Source organism: Lontra canadensis, unplaced genomic scaffold, assembly GCF_010015895.1.
Source record: "Lontra canadensis isolate GAN:19392208 unplaced genomic scaffold, GSC_riverotter_1.0 scaffold13, whole genome shotgun sequence".
NCBI classification, from domain to species: domain Eukaryota; kingdom Metazoa; phylum Chordata; class Mammalia; order Carnivora; family Mustelidae; genus Lontra; species Lontra canadensis.
The window spans coordinates 27,419,614-27,441,647 of record NW_022631007.1 but is presented as its reverse complement, the minus strand read 5'-3'; the positions used below and the strand labels follow the sequence as shown (position 1 = coordinate 27,441,647).

Sequence of the window (22,034 nt, the reverse complement as noted above, 5' to 3'; positions counted from 1 at the left end):
TAGTTTGTTTAAGGTTGAAGAACTAGTGAAGATCACGGGCGCCTGGGTGGCTCAGTTGGTTAAAGCCTCTGCTTTTGGCTCAGGTCATGATCCCAGGGTCCTGGGATTGAGCCCCACATCAGGCTCCTTATTCAGCAGGGAGCCTGCTTTTCCCTCCCCCTCTGCCTGCCACTCCCCCTGCTTGTGCATTCTCTATCTGACAAACGAATAAAATCTTTATTTAAAAACAAAAAAAAAAAACAAAAAAAACCAGGGTGCCTGGGTGGCCCCGTGGGTTAAGCCTCTGCCTTCAGCTCGGGTCATGATCTCAGGGTCCTGGGATCGAGCCCCACGTCGGGGTCTCTGCCTCAGCAGGGAGCCAGCTTCCCCTCCTCTCTCTGCCTGCTGCTCTGCCTACTTGTGATCTCTCTCCCTCTGTCAAATAAATAAATAAAATCTTTTAAAAAAAATAAAACCAACATCTATACCCTAATCACAATGCCCTACAGCATCATGACCCCCCACCCCCAGGTTCAAGAGCATGAACTTTGTGGGAAGCCCTGAACAAATCTTCTGCTGAAACTGTAATTCTACCTTTCATCCTTGATAGCTTTACAGAAGACAATATGTTTGTAACAAACCTAAGGCTTTCATTTTCCCTCACCAAACCTTTGAAACGAACTTCCATATTTATGTGGGGAGCCGGAAACGACATTTCACCTCAAGTGAAAGCTGGAGCATCTTAGGACAAACATACTGAGAAGAATCCCGCCTCACGTTTGCATAGAGTATTGGCCTCTGCACAGCTCAGAGTGTTCCCGTCTCCCCTCTGTCCTTGCGAGAGAACTCACTGTGGGTGGAAGAGCTCAGGGTAAGCATCAAGGAGAAAAGGGCCTAACCTGGGAGGTGGCGTGGAATACCGAAGTGTTCTGGATTCTCCAGTTTTCCACAGGATTACCTATGTAATCATCTGTGGGGTCCTGACCTGGACCAAAATGAGGCCCAAGAAGGCACTGGATTTATAAATTTGGATGCTTTATTATCTAAAGTCAAAAGAGAAGATACAAAAGCTGTTTTATTTACCAAGCAAGTGCACTAGGCCTATGGAACATTTTGGTCCTTTTCGCTAAGCTGTCAGATGTTCGTGGCAGTTGGCCAGACGCCTGTGTTTTATGTTCCAGCTTAACATTTTCGAGGCTGCTGAATAATGTAGATCCTTTTCAGTGGAGTGACCTTCTCCAGGGCAGGTCTGGGTTTTTGATGTGCCATATGCATTACTGCTGGAAATTTATGGCTGAGCTAAAGGTGAGAAGGAAAGAAAAAATAAGCGCATTGGATTTCTTTGGTCATGAAGTGTTACAGTAGCAGAGGGCCACATGGTTGGTCAGGGCAACTTCACAGTTCTGGTTACTTCTTTCATATGTCTTTTTCCCATACCACCTCCTGTTCTGGGTTCACACATGTATGCATTCATCCGGTTTCTCTCATTAGCTTGTTCTTGATTTTGAAAACTATCAACTATATTATACACAAGATGATGTACAGGATACACATATGCATTTATATGTATGTTTTGAAGTGACACTTTTAAAGGTAGGAATGCTTAATTATATCTCATCAGTCCTCCAAGATTAACAAGTATTTTGGTGCATATATAGATCAGTTTATATAGATCAATATATATATATATATATATATATATATATATTATATATATATATATATATATATATATATATATATATATTCTAAGGAGGCTGTAGGGAACACCAGAGAAGATCCCACTGGGGAGGAACCCTTCCATTGTCAAAAGATCAAAAATAAGGAACCTCTGAAAGAAGCCGTGGAGAGTTAGGGCCAGTTAGTATGTTGAAGCTTGAAATGGCTGTTTCTGTAGGTAAAAAATGGCCCAATATTGGCAATTTCCTATGGTTCAGTCTCCACAGCCTCATAGAAAGAAAGCTGAGGAGTGATTAGTAGCTCCAGGTAACAAAAGTTCTTATTAGTCATCCCACAGAAGATATCTGTGAGGAAAAGGGCTCCAGTGAACAAGTGAAAACGGCTCAAGTGAACACAAACTGAGACTTTTGACAGTAAGAGGAATTTCATATGGAACCGAGCAACCTTATGGAATTCACACTAAGGACAGCTTCAGATGGAAAAGGTGCCCAGTGCTGTAAACAATTCACATGCAGTTCTCCTAGGAAAAGAATTTGGACCTAGTGACCTTTTGGGTCCATTCCAGTTCTTGGTTTCTAAGCCGATCAATACAACAGAAAGATAGCTAAGGACACCCACCTTAGCCAGCAAGGAAGGGATGCCTCAGCTTATGAGGAAATTAACATCGCTGCAGAACTTACATGCCCTTGCCCTCACACTCAAGCCAAATAAAGGGGGAGATAAACTACATATGACCCCAAGCATCACATTGTTTATGGTTTGTTTGGCCTCTTCTAAGCCAGGGAAAACATACGTGTCTTACATCTTTTCTCAAATGTCCCTGAGCTCTAGGCACACAGCGTTCCCTTTCATGTGCTACTTGACTCCAGAAAGTCCTTTCTTCTTGGTCTTAAACAATTAAACACCCCGGAGGAGTATACACTGATAGGTTAACAGTGCTTATCTCTGAGGAATTATGAACAATTCCCTATCTTCTTCTTTACTTTGCCTGTGAGTATTTTTCTACAATTTTTCTTTCACCATGAGCAGGCAGAAGTAATATCATAATGAAACCCAAGGATGGTCTCTGCGGGCGTTCTAGCAGGTAGGAAGAAACATAATCGAGGTATTAGTCATAAATGTTGCTTTATAATCTAAAAAAGAGCGAGTGACTTTTTTTTTTTTTTTTGTCAGATTAATTACCATTGGGCCACAAGATATTCTAGAGTGTGGTAAGGGCAGTGTGTTTTGTTTTTGTTTTAACATTAGAACCAAAAGGAAACTTAAGAGGCCACTGACTTCAGTAATTTTCTTCCAGACTGGGTGTCTTCAGTGTCAACTAGAACAGATGGATTGTTTCAGGTTGGCTCTAAACCACATACAAGAGATTACAGGTGGGAGGAACGCCTGCCAGGTTACATGAAGTCAAGCACAAGATGAAGGGGGTGGGAAAGGAAACAACAAGTAATTCTGACATAAAAGAAATGTGGGCAAGTAGCCAAGGTGAGACAGGGCAAGATGACAAGTCGACGCTGAGGAGACAAAGCCACAGAATCGCTGTGACAGTGACCACGGCGGGGGAGGGGAGGCATCAACTCATGACCTGACCATCTCTAGGCTTATCTCCACACTTTAGAGGCTGTAATTTTTTTTTTTTTTAATCTCTTAAAAATTTGTGGTAAAATCCGCAGGACAAAATTGACCATTTCACCCACTTTCAAGCATACAGTTTGGCGGCATTAAATGCATTGACACTGGTGTGCAGCCATCTCTGCTGTTCATCTCCAAAACTTTTACATCACATCACACTGAAGCTCTGTATCCTTTAAACAACAACTCCTCGCTCCCTCCTCCCACCATCCAGCCTCTGGCAACCACATTTTAAAGGTAGGAAAAGGGCCTAACCTGGGAGGTGGCGTGGAATACCGAAGTGTTCTGGATTCTCCAGTTTTCCACAGGATTACCTATGTAATCATCTGTGGGGTCCTGACCTGGACCAAAATGAGGCCCAAGAAGGCACTGGATTTATAAATTTGGATGCTTTATTATCTAAAGTCAAAAGAGAAGATACAAAAGCTGTTTTATTTACCAAGCAAGTGCACTAGGCCTATGGAACATTTTGGTCCTTTTCGCTAAGCTGTCTTATGACTGCTGACTACTCCGGGTATCACGTGTTTAAGTGGACTCATGTGGGATTTGTCCTTTTGTGTCTGGATTCTTTCGTTTCAAGGCTTACCCCATTGTGATATGTGTCAGAATTCCCTCCTTTTTAAGGCTGAACAGTATCCCACTGACTGTGTGTATACCGCATTTTGTTTATCCATTCATATGGATGTGTGATGACGATATGACGATGGACATTTTGGTTGCTTCTACCTTTTGACTATTGTGAATAATGTTGCTATAAACACTGGTGTATAAACATCTGTTCAAATCCCTGCTTTCCATTCTTTTGGGTATATACCCAAAAGTGGAATTGCTGGATGACAGATTTCTATGTTTAATTTTTTGAGGAACTGCCATATTGTGGCTTTTTTTTTTTTTTTATAGTGGCTATAAGATTTTCCATCCCCACCAGTAATGCACAAGGGTTAGGGGCTACATTTTTACTAAGGCATTTAACAGAGGTCCTCAAAGTTCTGCTTGACTGCTTTTCAGGAGGGCAATGATGCAGATCAGAATTAATGGGAGGCTGTCCCTGGGGCCTGTTGCCCATCTGTGAACTGATTTGGGAAAGTTTAAGGGGGGAAAAATCAACAGGATTGAGAAAGAAATGGAAATAATTCTGGCAAAGATAACAGCCTTAGGGAAACTGCCCATAATTATTAAATTACAAATGTACAGGTCTTAAGGAGCCTGGAGCAGGGCTGTCCAGCAACTCTTGAATAATCAACAAGAGAATCAAGTTCTCTTTCTCATATGCTCCAGTCCCTCAATGGAGAACACATGAATGTAGAAGGACTTGCGGGTTGTAGGTGGAGAGTCTACAAAGAGTCTTCTATCAGAATTGAAACTGTTAGTAAAATGGTTAACCTCGAAATAGATTAAATCTTTGCTGTAGATTTTGTATCAGTGGCAATAGGATGATTGTATTTTCTAGCGGGAACCAGAAATAAGTAGGAATAGCTTTCCAGAGTACCACCTCTAGCCAGGCTTTAGTCTGGCATCTGAACCTTGGCGAAGCTTTGGATTTTTCATCATTAGTCTTTATAGAATGACAGTGTTTGTAAAAAAGAAAGGTGTTTCTTGTCTGATTCATTAGGATAGAGAATCTCGGGTAACCCCGTAAGGGAAAGAATTCAAGGCCAGATTGTGTACAAGGATTTCGGTCTTGCTGAGACTCCATCACATAAGGGGCAACATACGGAACTTGAAAAGCAGATCAATAGAAACTCCCACATGCAGAATCTACCTTCATCTTGGGTAGCTGTGACCTCAGAATCTATAGTTTGTGTTTCTGAGAAAAAAGCAAAAGAAGCATAATAAAAGTCTTTATGATTGGAGCTGTGAAAGAAATTCTAGATGCAAGAAAATGAGTGGCAGGTTTTGTTTTAGAGCCCGAAGTTAGGTAGTATTCACAGACTGGCAGTTCTTCTATTCATCTTTCCAGGGTGTTAACTTCCAGCCTGAATGTTAGCACTTAGATTTCCACACCCCGTTAAGCAAAATGCTTAAAACAAAACATTCAGCTCCAGTCAATGAAATTCAAGGCTACTCCTATGGTGATGTTCATCTACAGAACAAGAGACACCTTTTTAGATTTGCAGATGGCTTTGATAGTTTCCGCTCCCTCAGGATCCCATTTCACATACATCTCACTAACTCTGGCAGCGTTGACACATTTGGCAACTTGAAAAGTGGCCCCGACTTTAACTAGGCTTCAACAGTCCACCCCACGCCATGCCATAACCCGACCCTGTTACTAATGCTTCAACTGGATACTTTCATGTTCAGAGTAGCTTCACAATGATTGCCAAATTTTATTTCCATAACTGTCTACAGAATTATATTTGGCAGTATCATTGTCTTCCACTCCCTGCCTTAAAAAAAAAAAAAAGAATTAATGAACGACCATAAATCTCAGAGGAGCTACGTGTCTTCTAAAAAGTCAAACAGCCTTGAAGGAGTTGGTGGAACTTGGTCTGAGACCGGTTCTTCCAGATTTTCAGCTGAGAGAATTTGGGGGTTACCTAAGGCCTTTTCTGCAGGAATACCAGGTTATATGGCCTGTCACCAGGCAACCTGAGTTTTCTCATTAAGTAGGGCTGGAAGAGGCAGGAAGGGCTATCTGGAGAGGGAAGGAGGCAAGGAGAAAGGTAGTGGGAGACAGAGTTCTGTGTGCAGAGGAGAGTTGGGGGAAGTAGTGGGAAGGGAAAATTTCAGGCTGCTTCCCACCTAGATTCATGGGGCATTGTTTTTCAATCACCCACGTCTCAACCCCTAGGTCGGTTTTAAAGCACGGTATCCAGGGATGAGTGACATATGGATAGAAATGTCTTGCCATGTGTAAGTGGTTGATGAGATCCTATGAATAAGACTGTCCTCTTACTGCCTTAGACTCTTTTTTTTTTTTTTCTTAGAGAGAGAGAGAGAGACAGAATGCACATGTGCGTGAAGGACAGGGCAGAGGGAGAGGGAGACAGACACTCCCAAGTGGGGTCCATGCTCAGCGTGGAGGTGATGTGAGTCTCGATCTCACAACCCTGAGATCATGACCTGAGCTGAAATCAAGAGTCGGACACTTAACCCACTGAGTCACCCAGGCGCCCCACTGCCTTAGACTCTTAAATTCTTGCATTGGTATGAGAATTAACATGGGTTCTTGGGACCAGACATAACTCTAGCTGAGGTCATGAATGTTTCTAAATGCAGAGGATATGACCTTCATTTCTGCCACTCTATTTCTTCTGGCCAATTAAATATTGTTAGGTCTTCATGACAAATATATTGTGGGGGAATGGTAATGCTGGTGAAAATCCATCAGTAGATATTTATACTTACATTTCTCTATCTTTTATATATCTTAATTTTTTTGTATGAGGCAGTATATAGTTTATGCATTTTTCATTTTAAAATTAACATATAATTTTTTTTTTAATTTGACAGAGATCACAAGTAGGCAGAGAGGCAGGCAGAGAGAGAGAGGTGGAGGCAGGCTCCCTGCAGAGCAGAGAGCCCGACGCGGGGCTCGATCCCAGGACCCCAGGATCACGACCTGAGCTGAAGGCAAAAGCCCAACCCACTGAGCCACCCAGGTGCCCCCAAATTAACGTATAATTTATTTACAGTAAAATATACCCCTTTAGTGTTCAGTTCTATGAGTTTTCACAAGTATATACAGTCTGTAACCAAAATTAAGAGGCAGAACCCTCAACCCTCAAATTTCCTCCTGTCTCTTTTTGGTCAAACCCTCTTCTCACCCCTAGCTCCTGACAACCACAGATCTCAACAGATCTATTTTTAAAACGTCTTTCCATCCCAAGTTGACCTTTACTATAAAATCTTAAGAGGCTCCTAGGTGGCACAGTGGGTTAAGCCTTGGATTCTTGATTTCGGGGTCAAGAGACAGAGCCCTAGTGCAGTGCGGAATCTGCTTAAGATTCTCTTTCCTTCTGTACCTCCCTCCTTGCCTCTCACCCTTTGTGTTCTCTCCCTCTCTCTTATAAAAAAAATCTTATTATGCTTCAGGTTGAACTATGGACTCAGGAGGGATTTTTTAGTGATAAGAAAACACGTGGATCCCACCAATTACCATAATCAAGATAGTCATATATGGTGATCTTGGGACTTGATTTTGTTGCTGGCCTTTTATCCTTTGCCTGGGATTCCAAGTGAGGTCCTGTAGCATGCTTGCCCGGGAATAGAAGCTAACATTTATGAGGGCGAACTGCACTTGGCTCTGCTAAGTACTTCGTGTATATTACATAAGGTCGTTTTATTCTCACAACATTTCTGTGAACTGGATCCTATTAACCGCATTCCCATTTACAGATGAGGAACCAGAGGCACAGGAAAGGGAGGAAATCTGAGTGACAGAGCCATCAGGAGACACATCTGATGTCTGATGTCAGCCCTGTTCTAACTAGTAAACTCTGTACTCTTAGCCACAACCCTACGGCAGTAAACATTGAACTAAGAGTTAAAATTGTGTTTTTCTTTTTTTAAATAGGTACAGTTGCTATTAAAAATATTTGTAACAACACACCATCTCAATGTTTTCCTGTGGTTTACAAATACAACTTGTTGTTATTGTTGTTGATTTTTCTTTTAATCTGTGAAATAAGGAAGTGATATTTTTAACTGAAAGGGAAAGAACTCCTCTATGTCAAGACATAAGCATAGATGTCTATCAAAAACAATATAGACTCTGGCACTGTAACTCATGTATAGCATAGGGGTACCTGGGTAGCTCAGCTGTTAACCGTCTCCCTTTGGCTCAGGTCATGATCCCAGTGTCCGGGGATCGAGCCCTGCCTCGGGCTCCCTGCTCAGCGAGAGGCCTGCTTCTCCCTCCCCCTCTCCCTCTCTCTCTGCTTGTTTTCCCTCTCTCACTGTCAAATAAATAAATAAAATCTTTTTTAAAAAATGTATAGCATAATCAACTTCTACTGACCACTCCCTTTAAACATTTTATTTTGGGTTAACATATATTCTAGAGGACTGTGTCCAATCCCTCCAGTTCCATTTACGAGTGCACCCAGTCCGTGGCCCCCGAGGAAGAGGCGTTTGGTGGGCAGGTGCAAGAGGACGTGGCAGAAGCCTGCAGCCTGTGTTGCTTTGGCACATTAATCCCAGCCCCTCTTCTAAAGCCAGGGAGGCAGAGGGCTGTTTATGACATCACCTCAAATCTATTTGTGGGAGAACCAAGCCCCTCACATTAGAAGGCTTTGTAGCTATAGCCTATAATCAAGATCTCGCCTTGGACTGGGACACCTGGCTGGCTCAGCCAGTAAAGCATGCCACTCTTAATTTCGAGGTTGTGAGTTTCAGCTGATGTTGGGCATGGAGATGACTTTAAAAAAAATCTGCTTAGTACCATCTGCCTTGATACATCCCGTGGACTTCAGACACATCTATTTATTTTGCTGTCCACAGAACCAGTACTACTAACCAGAGTGCAAACAGGTTACAATGTGCCAGGCACTGTTTTAAAAGCATCACACGTACAAACTCATTCATTCCACACAAAAACCCTGTGAAGGATATACTCTTCCTTATCACCATTTTTTTTTTTTTTTTTGTAGACTCCATGCCCAGCATGGAGCCCAACACAGGGTTTAGACTTGTGACCCTGAGATCAAGACTCTGAGATCAAAACTTGAGCGGAGATCAAGAGTCAGACACTCAACCAACTGAGCCACCCAGGCACCCTTCCTTATCTCCATGTTACAAATAATTTATCTAAGGCACAGTATGAGTAATTTGCTCAAGGTCATACCAATAAAGTAGAGAAGCCGCTACCAAATGGAGGCCCCTAGAGGTCTAGCTGCTCAGTTTCTGCTCCCATCTTTTTCAGAGCCCTGATTTTGGCAGTGACAGTCTTCCTTCTATAAATTATGCATAGTCCTGTCCCTTCCATTAACAGGAGAGCAGCAGAGTGGTTATTCCTTGCTTTCAATGCAAATATCTGCCCCAGTGGGGTAGAATAAGGACCTTCACTTAGTTTACCTACAAAATTCAAAAACAAACTAGTAAATCCAAAACCAAACCACTGTTAATCTGGTAGGAGTTTTCCGAGTTTCTGGAGCTACTTAGAAGAAATACAAGATATAAATTTAGCAATGGCCAGCCACCCGCACGAACAGATTTTCCTGGATAAACCTAGCCAGTGCTGAGCGTTCCTCCAGCCCTAACCTGTGCAACCGTCCGCCACCCACTTTCACCTCGAATCAATTATTGCCTTGTGGGTAGGAAGTGGTAGGCAGTGGTGGGTAGCAAGGTCCCGCACTGCTCAAGTCCCAATCCACAGGCTGCCTTTTTATAAAAACATGCCGATGATTCTGAGAAATATTTGGGATGGCACAGTACAACTCTGCCACTTCATTGTCATGATTCTTGCCTTGTTTTCTGTCTTATTTTTGAGATGATTTATTAAATAGACACTAGGAACTTGGGAGAAACAGGTCTTCTCACCAAAACCTCTTTGTGTTCCTTGGACTGAGGGTGGAGTTCTCCACAAGAACGGCAAATGTCTGAGTTGGATAAAAGCTCAGCGCTCAGCTTTGTTCACTCATTTGACCTGACTGTTGGATAAATCCTGACCGGGAGCGTCCGGAGAGGGGCCTCACCCACACCCCCGCCTCACCTTCTCCAGCGTGTCATTCAGAGCATCCATGGCCTGGAGTTTGGCAACACTTGCAATGGCACTGTAAAGATGAAACAAAATTTCACATAGGACCCAAAAACTTTCCTACTAAGGACGTTAAATGATTGCCACAGCGACTGTCTACTTGGCCTTTAAGCTTTTATTCTGCTTGGCAGTACCCAGAAGAAAAAAAAATTCTGCTTTTGTGTGTCCGTGTGCTGTAAAAATTTTTGTAGGCCAAGTTATTGTTACTGGTGTATTTTTATTTCATCTTTCCATGGGCGTATATAGCTTGGTGACTCTTCACAACTAGCCAAACCAGCCGCCCCCAGGGATAACCACTCCCCTGACTTAGAGCCCCGCAGATTAGTTTCGACTGTTTCTGTACTTCATAAAAGGAATCACACAGCATGGGCTCTTTTGCGTCTGGCTTCTTTTTCTCGGGCCAATTTATTTTGTAGGAAAGCGTCAATCAGGGCTGAGCCTGCTTGTACAGCTTCTTGATGGAAACTTTGCATTTGGCACTTTTTTTTTTTTTCCTGGATGGTTGGCATTGGTGAGGGGAAGTTATTAGGATATGGACATAGATGGATGATACTTAGAAATTTATTTTCTCTGATACATTTTGCAAAAGCCGTCCTCCAAGAAGATGTAAGGAAGGATGTTTGTCTATGAAAATGAGGACCTCATATTTCCTGCACACACTCCCGAAGCACAGGCATGTCAACGGCTGAGGAGACTGAGGGTGGAGGGAATGAAGCTCCAGCTTCAGGGCCTCGCCCTGCACCGGCTCCTTCCCCCTCACGGTCAGGCCAGTGCCCAGCCCTTTCATATCCGTGATGTTTCATTACTTCTCTTTAAAGTGGCCCCCAAATCCTACACACATCGGACCCCCATACCTATAACTGATGCTAGTGAATAGGGCAATAGAGAGGTGGAGCTATTTCCTGCTGTTTATGTTCTGCTGTGGACCCATTCTCATTTTTAAAAAAGATTTTATTGATTTATTTGGGAGAGAGAGAGAGAGAGATAGAGAAAGCGAGCATGAGAGGGGGAGGAGGGTAGAGGGAAAAGCAGACTCCCTGCTGAGCAGGGAGCCGGATGCAGGACTCCATCCTGGGACTCCAGGATCATGACCTGAGCTGAAGGCAGTTGGTTAACCAACTGAGCCACCCAGGTGCCACCCCTCCCCCATTCTCATTTTTGAATGACTATAAGACAACAACTGAATTTTTAAAGAGGGTTCCAATCTCCACTTTGTTACTCTCTGGTCCGCTCTTCCCACAACGTTCGGCTGATGCCAGAATTCATAGTTGAGTCCCCATTTCCTGAGGTGCAGAGGAACGAATGCCTCGTCTACTGGCTGCCAACTGGATGTCATTTCCAAGCCATGACTTTTTAGTTCCCCAGCCCCTGGCCCAGGCATGGTAACCAGGGTCACCATAAACAGGGCTTATGCTTGATTAGGTTTTAGTAACAGAATCAAACCAGCCTGCAGTTCAACAACAGTCTGGTGTTGTTTCAAGGGCTTTCTCTGTTCTAAGAATTGTCCTAGAGCTGGGTCAGCCGCTGAGGATTTACAGCCTTGGCTTTCATTGTGTGGCAATTATTTTCTGATATCAGAAGAAACAAAAAACTTAACTGGTAATGGGGCCAATGCGCATTTCATTTTAAAAGTGGAACAAATCTCAGAAAATTCTCTTCCCAGAAACTGGGAAGAAAACTTTAAAAATGATTTCAAAATAATTTTATATGAAAGAGCCAAAGAAATTCCACAGTCTATTTCCCACTGCATTCCCTTCTGAGACTACTGTTACACTTCCCTACGCATCCCTGAAACTGACTCCATTTGAATCACTCTTCAACTCATCTGTGGAAACCATGTTGAAATTGTCTCTGAAGTGTCCCCATCACCTCCTTGGAGTTTTGCACGTTTCTTTCTTTTTCAACACATTTTCCTTAACTACAGTCCCGTGCTTGGGCCATTTGTGCACCTCCACAGCCCACAGCTCTCTGCTGAGCTGTGCCTTTTGTCAAGGTCACAGCAAAAAGAACAGGGAGAGACCAACTTCAGTTATCTCTATGCCTTCTGGCTATGCCGAATATCGCGACCATTATTTTCTAAATAATTAAGTGATGGATTTAAAACAACCCCCCCCCCCCGCCCAAAACCCATTTATTTTTAATTCAGAAGATTTGCTACAGCAGAAAGCATATTATGAAAACAGGGCCAGCCTTGGGACATTATTTTATAAAGGCTAATTTGAAAATTGGATCAAGGAACATGAGTCAGGTTTGGATGCACTCAGGATTGTGCTTTGTAAGTACAAGGGAGCTGGGTGGGCTGCAGAGAGGAGGAGGATGTGGGTAATGAGTGGGTCCAGAGAGAGTTTTCTAGAAGGTAGCAACCTTTCACCTGAATGTGCCTTTCATCTTTAGCCCCTGTCCCCACTCCTCAGCTGGCTGGCTCTAACCCTGTTCAGTAAAGACCTGGGGAGCCTTGGTTTATTGTAAAATTCAGGGAGGCCTCTCATATCTGGAAGCAGTCACTCAAAACTCCTTGAGGTGATGAAGGAGAAGAAATTAAGTAATCCCTACCTTGTTTTCTCTAATCCTGTTTTTTTGGTATGTCTCTCCAGGACGCCAATTTCTTGTTTTTTGGAAATTCGCATTCCTCCAGCCTTTACTATAAACAAACAAGCATCAAACAAACAAACAAACAAAAACCAAAACAGATAAACAAACAAGCATCAACACAGGAGTTGTGATTAGAATAAAAACAGTAGGCTTGCTTTTCTTATTCAAGGTATGAATTTAGATTTGAAAAGAATTTTAGAACTTACTTTTTTGAAGATCTAAACTTTTATCTAAAACAACACAATAAAACGTTACCTTGAACTGAATAGAAGAAAAAATATTGTGTTAGGCAGACAAGGTGGGGAAGCGGAGAAGGGCTGAGGTCTGCTTGTTTATATTCATTGAGCAGGAACTGAGGCTAAGAAAAGTAGCAGAAGTTTACACCTTTGGTTTGGGGAGGAGAATAGCAACATACTCCCTTAGGCATTTCACTGAAAAACATTTTTTTCTTGTTATCAAACCAACTATGCTTTTTATGATAGCCACAGACAATTACGATGTGACCCTCTTGTTTCCCACAAGATTAAAGTTTGTGCAAGCCTTGCACTTTTTTTTTTTTTCTTTCCAACTAAAGCATTCAAAAGCACAAATTCTGAGAGATGAGCCAAAAGTCAGGGCATGTGATGGTAACAGCCATTTAATTCAAGAGAGATGCCTCTGATCCCACCAGAACCCCACCTTCCATCCCAGACCCCAAACCTCCTGACATTGGCCAAGCTCAGATGTTCTAATGAGTAATTAAACTACATTAAAAATCCTGCCATTCAGGAGATCAATTAGTGTTAATTAGGCTACAGATGACCTAACAGCAATTCAAGTGTTTAACAATGTCAGATGAAATCAACTTTTGAAAAGGAAACCCATTTCAGATTGCAAGTCAAAGCAAATACTTCTCTCTGTTCCCAGGAAATTTGCACATCTAAAATCTGACAAGCTCAAATGAGAAAAAGCTAAATGGACATTGATTTGTTTGAACCTGTTAATTCTTTTTATGGAAATGTCAAATTGGCAAATTCCAAAGCTCGGTCCAATAAAATGAAAAGTAAGGAAAACCTATTCTAGTTCTCAATGCACTTAGAAATTTGACTTTATCACTGTTCTTTAAAAATTATTACATATATTGCTGATTTTGTGAAATAAGCATAAGGCCCATAATTCAAAAAGTGTGAAAGAGTCTGCAGTCTCTCTCCCACCATTATTTCCAGCCCCTAGTTCATCTCCTAGATACTGCTAATGTTAGACATGTCCTATGTGTTCATCCCCAGATACTACACATATTACTCTTGTTTAAATGACAGCATAAGATACACCTTGTTCTACATCTTGTTTATTTATATTTTTCATTCAATCTTACATTTTGGAGTAAATTCCCTATCTATCTATATATAGAGAAATGTGTCGTTCTTTTTAACATCTGCTTTAAATTTTCATTATGTGAACGTCCTGTATTTACTTAACCAATTCCCAAATGTTAGACGTTTCAGATGTTTCTAATTCATTGATGTCACAAACAATGCTGCAACAAATATCCTTTTATATGCATAATTTTGCACAAGTGCAAGTATACCCGTGGGATAAATTCCTACAAGTGATCTTGTTAGTTCTGAAGGGTATGTGCATTTAAAATTTTGTTACAACTTGCCAAATCACCTTTCCCAGAGGCTGTACCAGTTACAGCCTCAGGAATGAAGATGACAGTGATTTTTTTCCTCCTACTTTAACAACAATGGGAGCTGGGAAATATTTGGTTTTGTCGACCAGGAAGTTAAAAAAGAAAGATAACGTGTTTTAATTTGCATTTCTTCTATTTTACTAAAGGTTGAGCTTATTTCTGTGTTTTAGAAGCCATTTCTATTTTCTCTTTATGAGCTGTTCAATTTTTTTGTCCATTTTTTTAATGGTCTTGGTTTAAATTTAAAGATTTTTTTTTAAAGGGAAAATTCACGTGTTTATATTTCTGATGACTCTCTATTCAAGAACATGGTATGCATTTCCATTGTTCACATCTTCTTTGGGGTCCCTCAGTAACTGGTTTGCATAAATCTTACACATTTATTGTCAAATTTATTCCTTAAGCATTTTACCTTGGTTGTTGCTATTGTAAATGGGGTCAATTCTTCAATTATAACTCTGACAGATTGTTGTTCTTATATCACTGACTTTATACCCAGACCTTATTGAGTTCTTACTGTTTATAATTTTTTTGTTGTTGTTGATTCCCTTGGGTTTTTCAGGTAAAAAACATTATATAACCTGTAAAGAATTATAGTACTACTTCCTGTAGAATAATGTTTAATAGTCAATGATGGTTGACATCTTCATTATAATAAGTTTTAAGGGATTGCTTTTAATTTTTTCATTACATATGATGTGTACTTAGGTGGATACACACACATATACACAAAAATATATATGTATATGTAATATATATATATATATATTCAAATTAGGGAAATGTTCTTCTATTACTATTTCGTTGGGCTTGAAAATTACAAATGCCTTTTTAGCATTCATGGATATGATCCATGATTTTTATCCTTCATGTGGTTACTTATATTAACAGATACTAATCTATAAAGATAGATTAATGGTTGTCTAACTATCAAACCATTCTTGCATTCATGGAATAAACTCCACTTGGTCATTTTGAATCACCAAGTTGTTTTTTCATTGACTATAAAAGCTTCTCATGAGAATTTTGCAGTATTAGAGTCAGTCCAGGAAAAGAATGCTATTTTTACACATGGTCTGCTTTAAATTCATGCATACCCAGAAAGAGACACATATTATATGAGAAGAAGGCATGCAGAGTAATCAGCAACAGAAATCAAATGATGAGAAAACATCTTCTGAACAGCCACGGAATGTAGATGTGAAATAAACCACGGGATGGCTTTCCCAGGAAGACGCAGGAGGGTGCCTCTGTGTGAAGGGGCTGGTGTCCACAGCCGCTGACTCTTGTGTTGAGAGGAGCCAAACAGGAGGTCTGGAGGTTGGGCCTTCAGGACCCCTCCCAACTCTGTTTTTCTTTCTCCCTGTGACGAGTGCTTTTGAGATATGGAGTGCTGTAATTATTTTCTTATCAACATTCCCTGTGTTTTCCCTGATGCTGTTGTTTCTATGTATTTATTCTACCCAGACTGATTATTATCACCAACTATAGAAGCAAACTTGTTAATAGTTAAAATAAGCAGTAGTTAAAAATGAGATGCCCTTTGGAGTGTTGAGTTCGGTGCTACTGATTTGCAAAAACCTTGACAACCTAGACAAGTCAAGAGGAAATGGGCCAGTGTGAGGAAGGGAGCCACATCACAGGAGGAACTAGGGAGTATGGAAACGTCACTTCTGAAGAAGATAGACTCAAGAGAATGTAGGTGGCATCTCCAAAGATCTGAGGGGCTATCATGTGGAGGAGGAATGTTTTTCTGGTGAGGATTTCTTTTTTTTTTTAAGTAGATTCCAGGTTTGGGGCCCAACAGAGGGTTCAAACTCACCACCCTGAGATCAAGACCCTGAGATTAAGACCTGAACTGCAATCAAGAGTCAAATGCAGGGGCGCCTGGGTGGCTCAGTGGGTTAAAGCCTCTGCCTTCGGCTCGGGTCATGGTCTCAGGGTCCTGGGATCGAGCCCCACATCGGGCTCTCTGCTCAGCGGGGAGCTTGCTTCTCCCTCTCTCTCTGCCTGCCTCTCTGCCTATTTGTGATCTCTCTCTCTGTCAAATAAATAAATAAAATCTTTAAAAAAAAAAAAAGAATAATTGTTCAGGTTGCTCTAGACAATAGAGGTGACATGAGCACCTGGTTTATGGTAATTGTTATTACTTGTATTTACTTGATGTTGTTCCAGAGGAGAGACTGAAGACCAAAGGATAAATGTTCCAGAAAGGTAGAGCCTGGCTACTAGCCTGGCTAGTTTGTATTATTCAAATGGAAGTAGGTTCCTAGTACAACAGTAAGTCCCTTCGATCTCAGTGTGTTCAAGAAGTGCCCCTGCCATGAACATCTTAGGAGGACCTGGGGGAATTTGATGGAAGTTGAAAGGTGATCTTTATCATTAAGTCTTTGCCTCCAAAATAAAATCACTTTCCTCCCTTTGGAAAGAATATAAGGCACTTAACAGAGAAGTAAATGCCAGAAGAAATTGAAGAATGTATTCTTAAGAATAATAAGACAGAGAGATTTGAGGGGAAATTAAAAATCCTCCCAGAAGATTCCTACTTTCATCCAGGAGTCTTTGAATCCTCTCTCTGATGGGGCTCTATGCTCTAACTCAGTGATTTAGGAGACATAAGTAAACTACACACACCTTGAATTTCCAGAGCACAGTTCTTGTGTCAAACTTGTTCTGGTAGGCAATTTGCTTGGTCAGTCACATACAGCAGAAAGACACAGAAAATAATATCCCCATACTCTACATGGACATACTAAGATATAGATTAAGGCCCCTCACACTACTTGGGGTGACTGAACCAGATGGAACCGGTTTGTGGGAGGGTCATCATCAAAGCTCTGCTGGGAACACTCATCACACTGGTCTCCCAGAATTGAGATAAACCACTGTAAGTAAATATTTACAATCCGACACAATCAGATACTGCCCATGTTCGATTGGCCAGGTAGGTCCAACTCATGAGAACTCTTCGAAGTTTCACTGTATCTAACTTAGTTTACTTAAAGCTGTAGTAATTTACACAATTCCATGTTTGGGACTATAATGCCTTTTGAACTTCTATAGAAGGACCAATCGGAATTGGGCAAGGTAAAATATGAACTGATTTTAACATTTTAATAGTTGAGTACAAATACATAAGATAAGGCTTTATGCAAAATGAACTAGAGATTAAAAAAATGTAAAAGAGAGAGATGCCCTTCTGGATAATTTCATTAGAAAATCTAAATTTATGTGGGGAAAATGAACCTTTGCTGAGCAAGCATCATACTCTTCTGGCTGCTTTTGTAGTTTATAACTTTGCAAAAATAGGCACTCGAGTTTAGGATGCTACATGATAATCTTCCAGTTAAGATCTTCCAGACAACATTTCTGCTAGAGGATAGTCAAGATAAAGAAAGACACATCTGCCCACAAAAGAAGCTTTTCTCTTTCACGAATCAGTGGAAAATGGGCGGGAAAAGGCCGAATAACACAAAGGTTTGTGCACACGCTGCCCTGTGACTGAGCTGTTATATTTGAAGATTTTAACTAAAAGTTGAGATGTGCATAAAACATTCACTTTGCATTTAGAGTCAGTTTGTCAGCCCATTTTAAGATGTCAATCGAGACCCAAAAGGAAAGTCAGGAAAAGTTGGTGAAGTAAAGGGAGAGGGCTCTAGAGCAGGGGAGCATGGGGCCCCCTTTATTTTCAGATCTCAGCCCCACTGCCCGCACTAGCTGCATGGCTTCGGGCTAGTCCCTCCACCTTGCTGACATTTCGTTTGCTCCTCTGTGAAACAAGGACAGTGCATCACCGGTCTGCAGGGCTGCGGCCGTGTCTAGGAAAGCAGCTGGTCTTGCAGTCATCCAAACCCCTGTCCCTGTGATGTCCGGGGGACTGGGTCTCACAACCTCTCCTTGAGCCTCACAGATCAACCCCCATACACTGACTTGAGCAGACGGGAGTTGAGAAAAGGAAGCCTGTGGTGTTTACTCTATTTTAAATGATCGGGGCCCTTTGGTAGCTACGGCTCCCCCCTCATTTTCTGCCTAAGATTCACACTTGCGCATGTCTCCAAACTTCCCTCTCTCATTAGTGAGTCAGAAAACTGATTCTCTCTGGGGGTTTCAAAATGACCCCCACCCAGTTACAATGTGCAAGAAATACAGAAAACCTCGGAACTCCTGCTCTTTCTAGTTCCTTGTGTATTTCACTTCCTTCTATCACCTTCCGCTCACAGATTTTTGGCCATTCATGTGATGGGTTTCCTCTAAAACTGAGAGCAAGGCAAAACAAAAAAGCAGAAAATCCAAAGCTAAGCTGAATAGCACCTAGACCACCTCAAGCTTAATGTAGTCTTGTTTCTCAGCACAAACTGATAACCAGGGCTAACCAAACTGAGATGTATGTTATATTAATATACAAAAAAGAAACGTGATTAAGCACTCCACACGGAGGTGGGAAAGAGTGACAGCTGGTTGATTTCTGAGAGGTTTCATTTTCAACTATGAGGAGGCAAGCACATTTATCTTGTCCATTTCCTTCAGTTCCCTTCTGTTCTGACTGCCGTGAACATCAGAACCCCTTGCGAGCAACCAGGAAGGATCATTCCTTCTGCCAGAGGTGTGTTTCACTAGGGCCTGCATTTTTTTTTTTTAAGATTTTATTTATTTATTGGACAGAGAGAGAGAGCACAAGTAGGCAGAGAGGCAGGCAGAGAGAGAGGAGGAAGCAGGCTCCCCGCTGAGCAGAGAGCCCGATGCGGGGCTCGATCCCAGCACCCTGGGATCATGACCTGAGCCGAAGGCAGAGGCTGAACCCACTGAGCCACCCAGGCGCCCCTAGCGCCTGCATTTTAAGGAGACTAACATTCACATGTCAGCTGCTTTACATGGGTTTTCTCCTTTAATTATCATAACAATCTAATAGTATCGATGCTGTTTATTAGCCGCTGCTTTAAAGATGAGGATTCTGGGGTGCCTGGGTGGCTCAATGGGTTAAAGCCTCTGCCTTTGGCTCAGCTCATGATCTCGGGTCCTGGGATCGAGCCCCGCATTTGGGCTCTCTGCTCAGCGGGAGCCTGCCTGCCCGTCTCTTTCTGCCTGCCTTTCTGCCTACTTGTGATCTCTGTCAAATAAATAAATAAAACCTTAAAAAAAAAAAAAAGAGATGAGGATTCTGCAGCCAGGGGTATGGAATGAAGGCAGAGGGTAAGCTGAGACTCTGCCCGATTCCAAAGGTGGTGTCAGTCCCTTCCCTCCATATTGCACCTGCTGCCCACTTTCAGGGATCTCTATTTTGCTTATAAAAATCAGGTGACGATTTAGTGGCATTTTGGCAATGAATTATTATTCCATCAATAACATTTTGCACCACAGCAAACTGGTTCAGACTTAAAATATGTAGCAAGACAAGCTGAAGAATGAAGTTTCTTTGTTTGCTTGCTCTCCGTGGGGAGGCAAAAGTCTGCCTTCATCTCCATCCTAATTACCCCAAACCTCTTATTGTAGTGTCACAGTTCATAATAATTAATTGTCATGCCAGGGGCATTGTGACATGCTTGATGGAGTCATGGTGTGCTATGTACACAGAGTAATTAGCAATCATTAGCGGTGGGACAGAAAGTTCCTGGTGGTTTCATTCAAACTTTCATTTGGTTAAGTTTATCTCGTGTTCTTTGTGCATAAATGTAATTTAGTGAATCAGGATTTAGCTTCTCTGTTTCATGAAGGATTGGGGTGGAAGAGGTGGGAAGAGAATGTATTCTTTTTTTTTCCCTCTCTATAATGAATGTTTCTTCTAATAATTTGCATGTATAGTTCCTGACCATTAGTTAGCATCAACTTTATTTTGTTTATTTTGTTTTGTTTATTTATTTTAAGAGAGGTGGGGAGGGGCAGAGGGAGAGAGCAGCCCAAGCAGGCTCCACACCCAGTTCCGAGCCTGATATGGGGCTTGATCTCACAACCCTGAGATCATGACCTGAGCCGAAATCAAGAATGTGACGCTCAACTGACTGAGCCACCCAGGCGCCCCAGCATCATTAACTTTAAATACAGATAATGTTAACTATTGCCAAATCCAATTGCAAGTATAAAAGGTCAGGAGTCTGCCACAGGAAACCGGGGCACAGTGCCTAGAACTTAAAGCTCAGAATTAGTAGTAAAATTCAGACTCTTTTCAGGTGAGCGGTCTGCCACAAAGCTATCGAACCTCTGTGTCCGTTTTCAAAGATTTCTGAAGGTGATTCCTGCCAGCATCCCCTACAGCAAAGATAACTGAAAAAACCTTGGCTTAAGGTGCCAAAGCATTATGCCAATAAATAAATTCTGTCAATGGAGAAAGGCAAGAACAACGTGGTCAAGATTTTGAGATGTTTCTTAAGGAAAAAAAGAAGGAAGACAGTTGAAAGAACATAAAACTGGCTAAAAATAGACCTGCTCACCTCAGCCAAACTATATGAACAATAAGTACAATAAAGTTAACTTCCATATTACAGAGAGTCTACGTTAAGAAAAAGAAAAATAAAGAGTGAGAGAAAACTATGGCTCCTTTGCCAAATACTTTGATTGCTACCTTCCCCAGTCAGCCCCCTCCAGTGCTTGGGTCTGTATTAAAAAGTGCTCCTCAGCTTGATGACAAAGCAAACTACATTCTGGATAACACTGCCAAACCCCAAAGCCTGAGAAGAGAGAGAAAAATAAAGTTGCTGTCCTCTGTGTGGAAGCTGGTTTCCCTGGGTCCGAAGTCAGAGGATGTACAGTCATCTTGGGGAGACTGAGACTTAGAGCTGACTCCTCTTGGGAAGAAGGTTGCCATGGCAGTAAATTGCCCTCCTGTGGATGCCTCACTGCTTACCTACAGCCCAGGAGGGAAGGTCCAACCTTAGCTCTCCCCTTTCACAAGCTCTGAATCCCTTATCCCTTCATTTCTAATGAGGTTTTAATTCAACTGGGGCTTGACCAATCCTCAGGTGGTGAATACATAAGCCCGGAGAGTTCTAAGATGTAGGAGGCAATGAGGTAGTATGATGTTAATGTGACAAGGGAACGCTGAGAACCTCAGCTCTGTTGGGGAGCCCCTGTTGCAGGCACTGATGGAAAGAGGAGCAGCAGGGAGACCGGTGCGCTCTGCAGGACGGCAGAGGGCAGGTGGGTAGCCTACCTGCAGGAGGATGCCCCCCTTTCAGCGGGGAGAGCAGGACTTGCACTTCATTTGCCATAGCTTGTGCCAGTGCCAGTGCCAAGGCCAGGATGGTGCTCCGGAGGCTGGAGGCTGTGTGCCAGCTGCTGCTGCCCCAGTGCAGCCTGGCTTTATATGGGCAGGGGGCGGGGCCCCTTAAGGGCATTGCTGAGCAGCAACAGGGCTTGTCACCGAGCTTTGTGGGAACCCACATCTCCTTGGCAAGTTTTCTCTTCAAAGAAAACTTTCTTCTTGGTCCCTTTATCTCAGAAAGCAAGGTAGACAGCTGAGGGAAACTCCCATTTTCTTTTGCCAGAGGAAGGGGAGAGGATAAAGTTCAGGGCAATCCTTTTTCTTTCTAACTATCCCTCCATCAAGTATATATGGTGCACCTACAATGTGACAGAAACGACAAGGAGGTCAAGATTTTTGTTTCAAGACATCTGTAGGCTTGCTGAAGAGACAACTAGAAAACAAAGGCGACGTCTTTGCCCCAGCCTTTGCAACCGTAAGCATTCACGCTAAGAAAGGAAGCGGGGTTGTGCGCAGAGACTTCTGAACAAGGATGTCAATCATGCATTCCTTTTTCTTTTTGTTATTTTTTTAGATTGACTGGTATC

The 22,034-nt window shown here is 42.2% G+C and overlaps 1 protein-coding gene across 1 annotated transcript; it reads right to left on the bottom strand.

Moving 5' to 3' along the window:
• Positions 1-995: 995 nt before the first annotated feature.
• Positions 996-21,539, bottom strand: DAPL1 (death associated protein like 1). Its single transcript, XM_032857869.1, has 4 exons — positions 21,397-21,539; positions 12,542-12,629; positions 9,944-10,004; positions 996-1,278 (listed from the first exon to the last, which is right to left on the bottom strand). Exons 1-4 carry the CDS (start codon positions 21,452-21,454, stop codon positions 1,162-1,164), a joined length of 324 nt encoding a protein of 107 aa, XP_032713760.1. The 5' UTR covers positions 21,455-21,539; the 3' UTR covers positions 996-1,161.
• Positions 21,540-22,034: the final 495 nt, after the last annotated feature.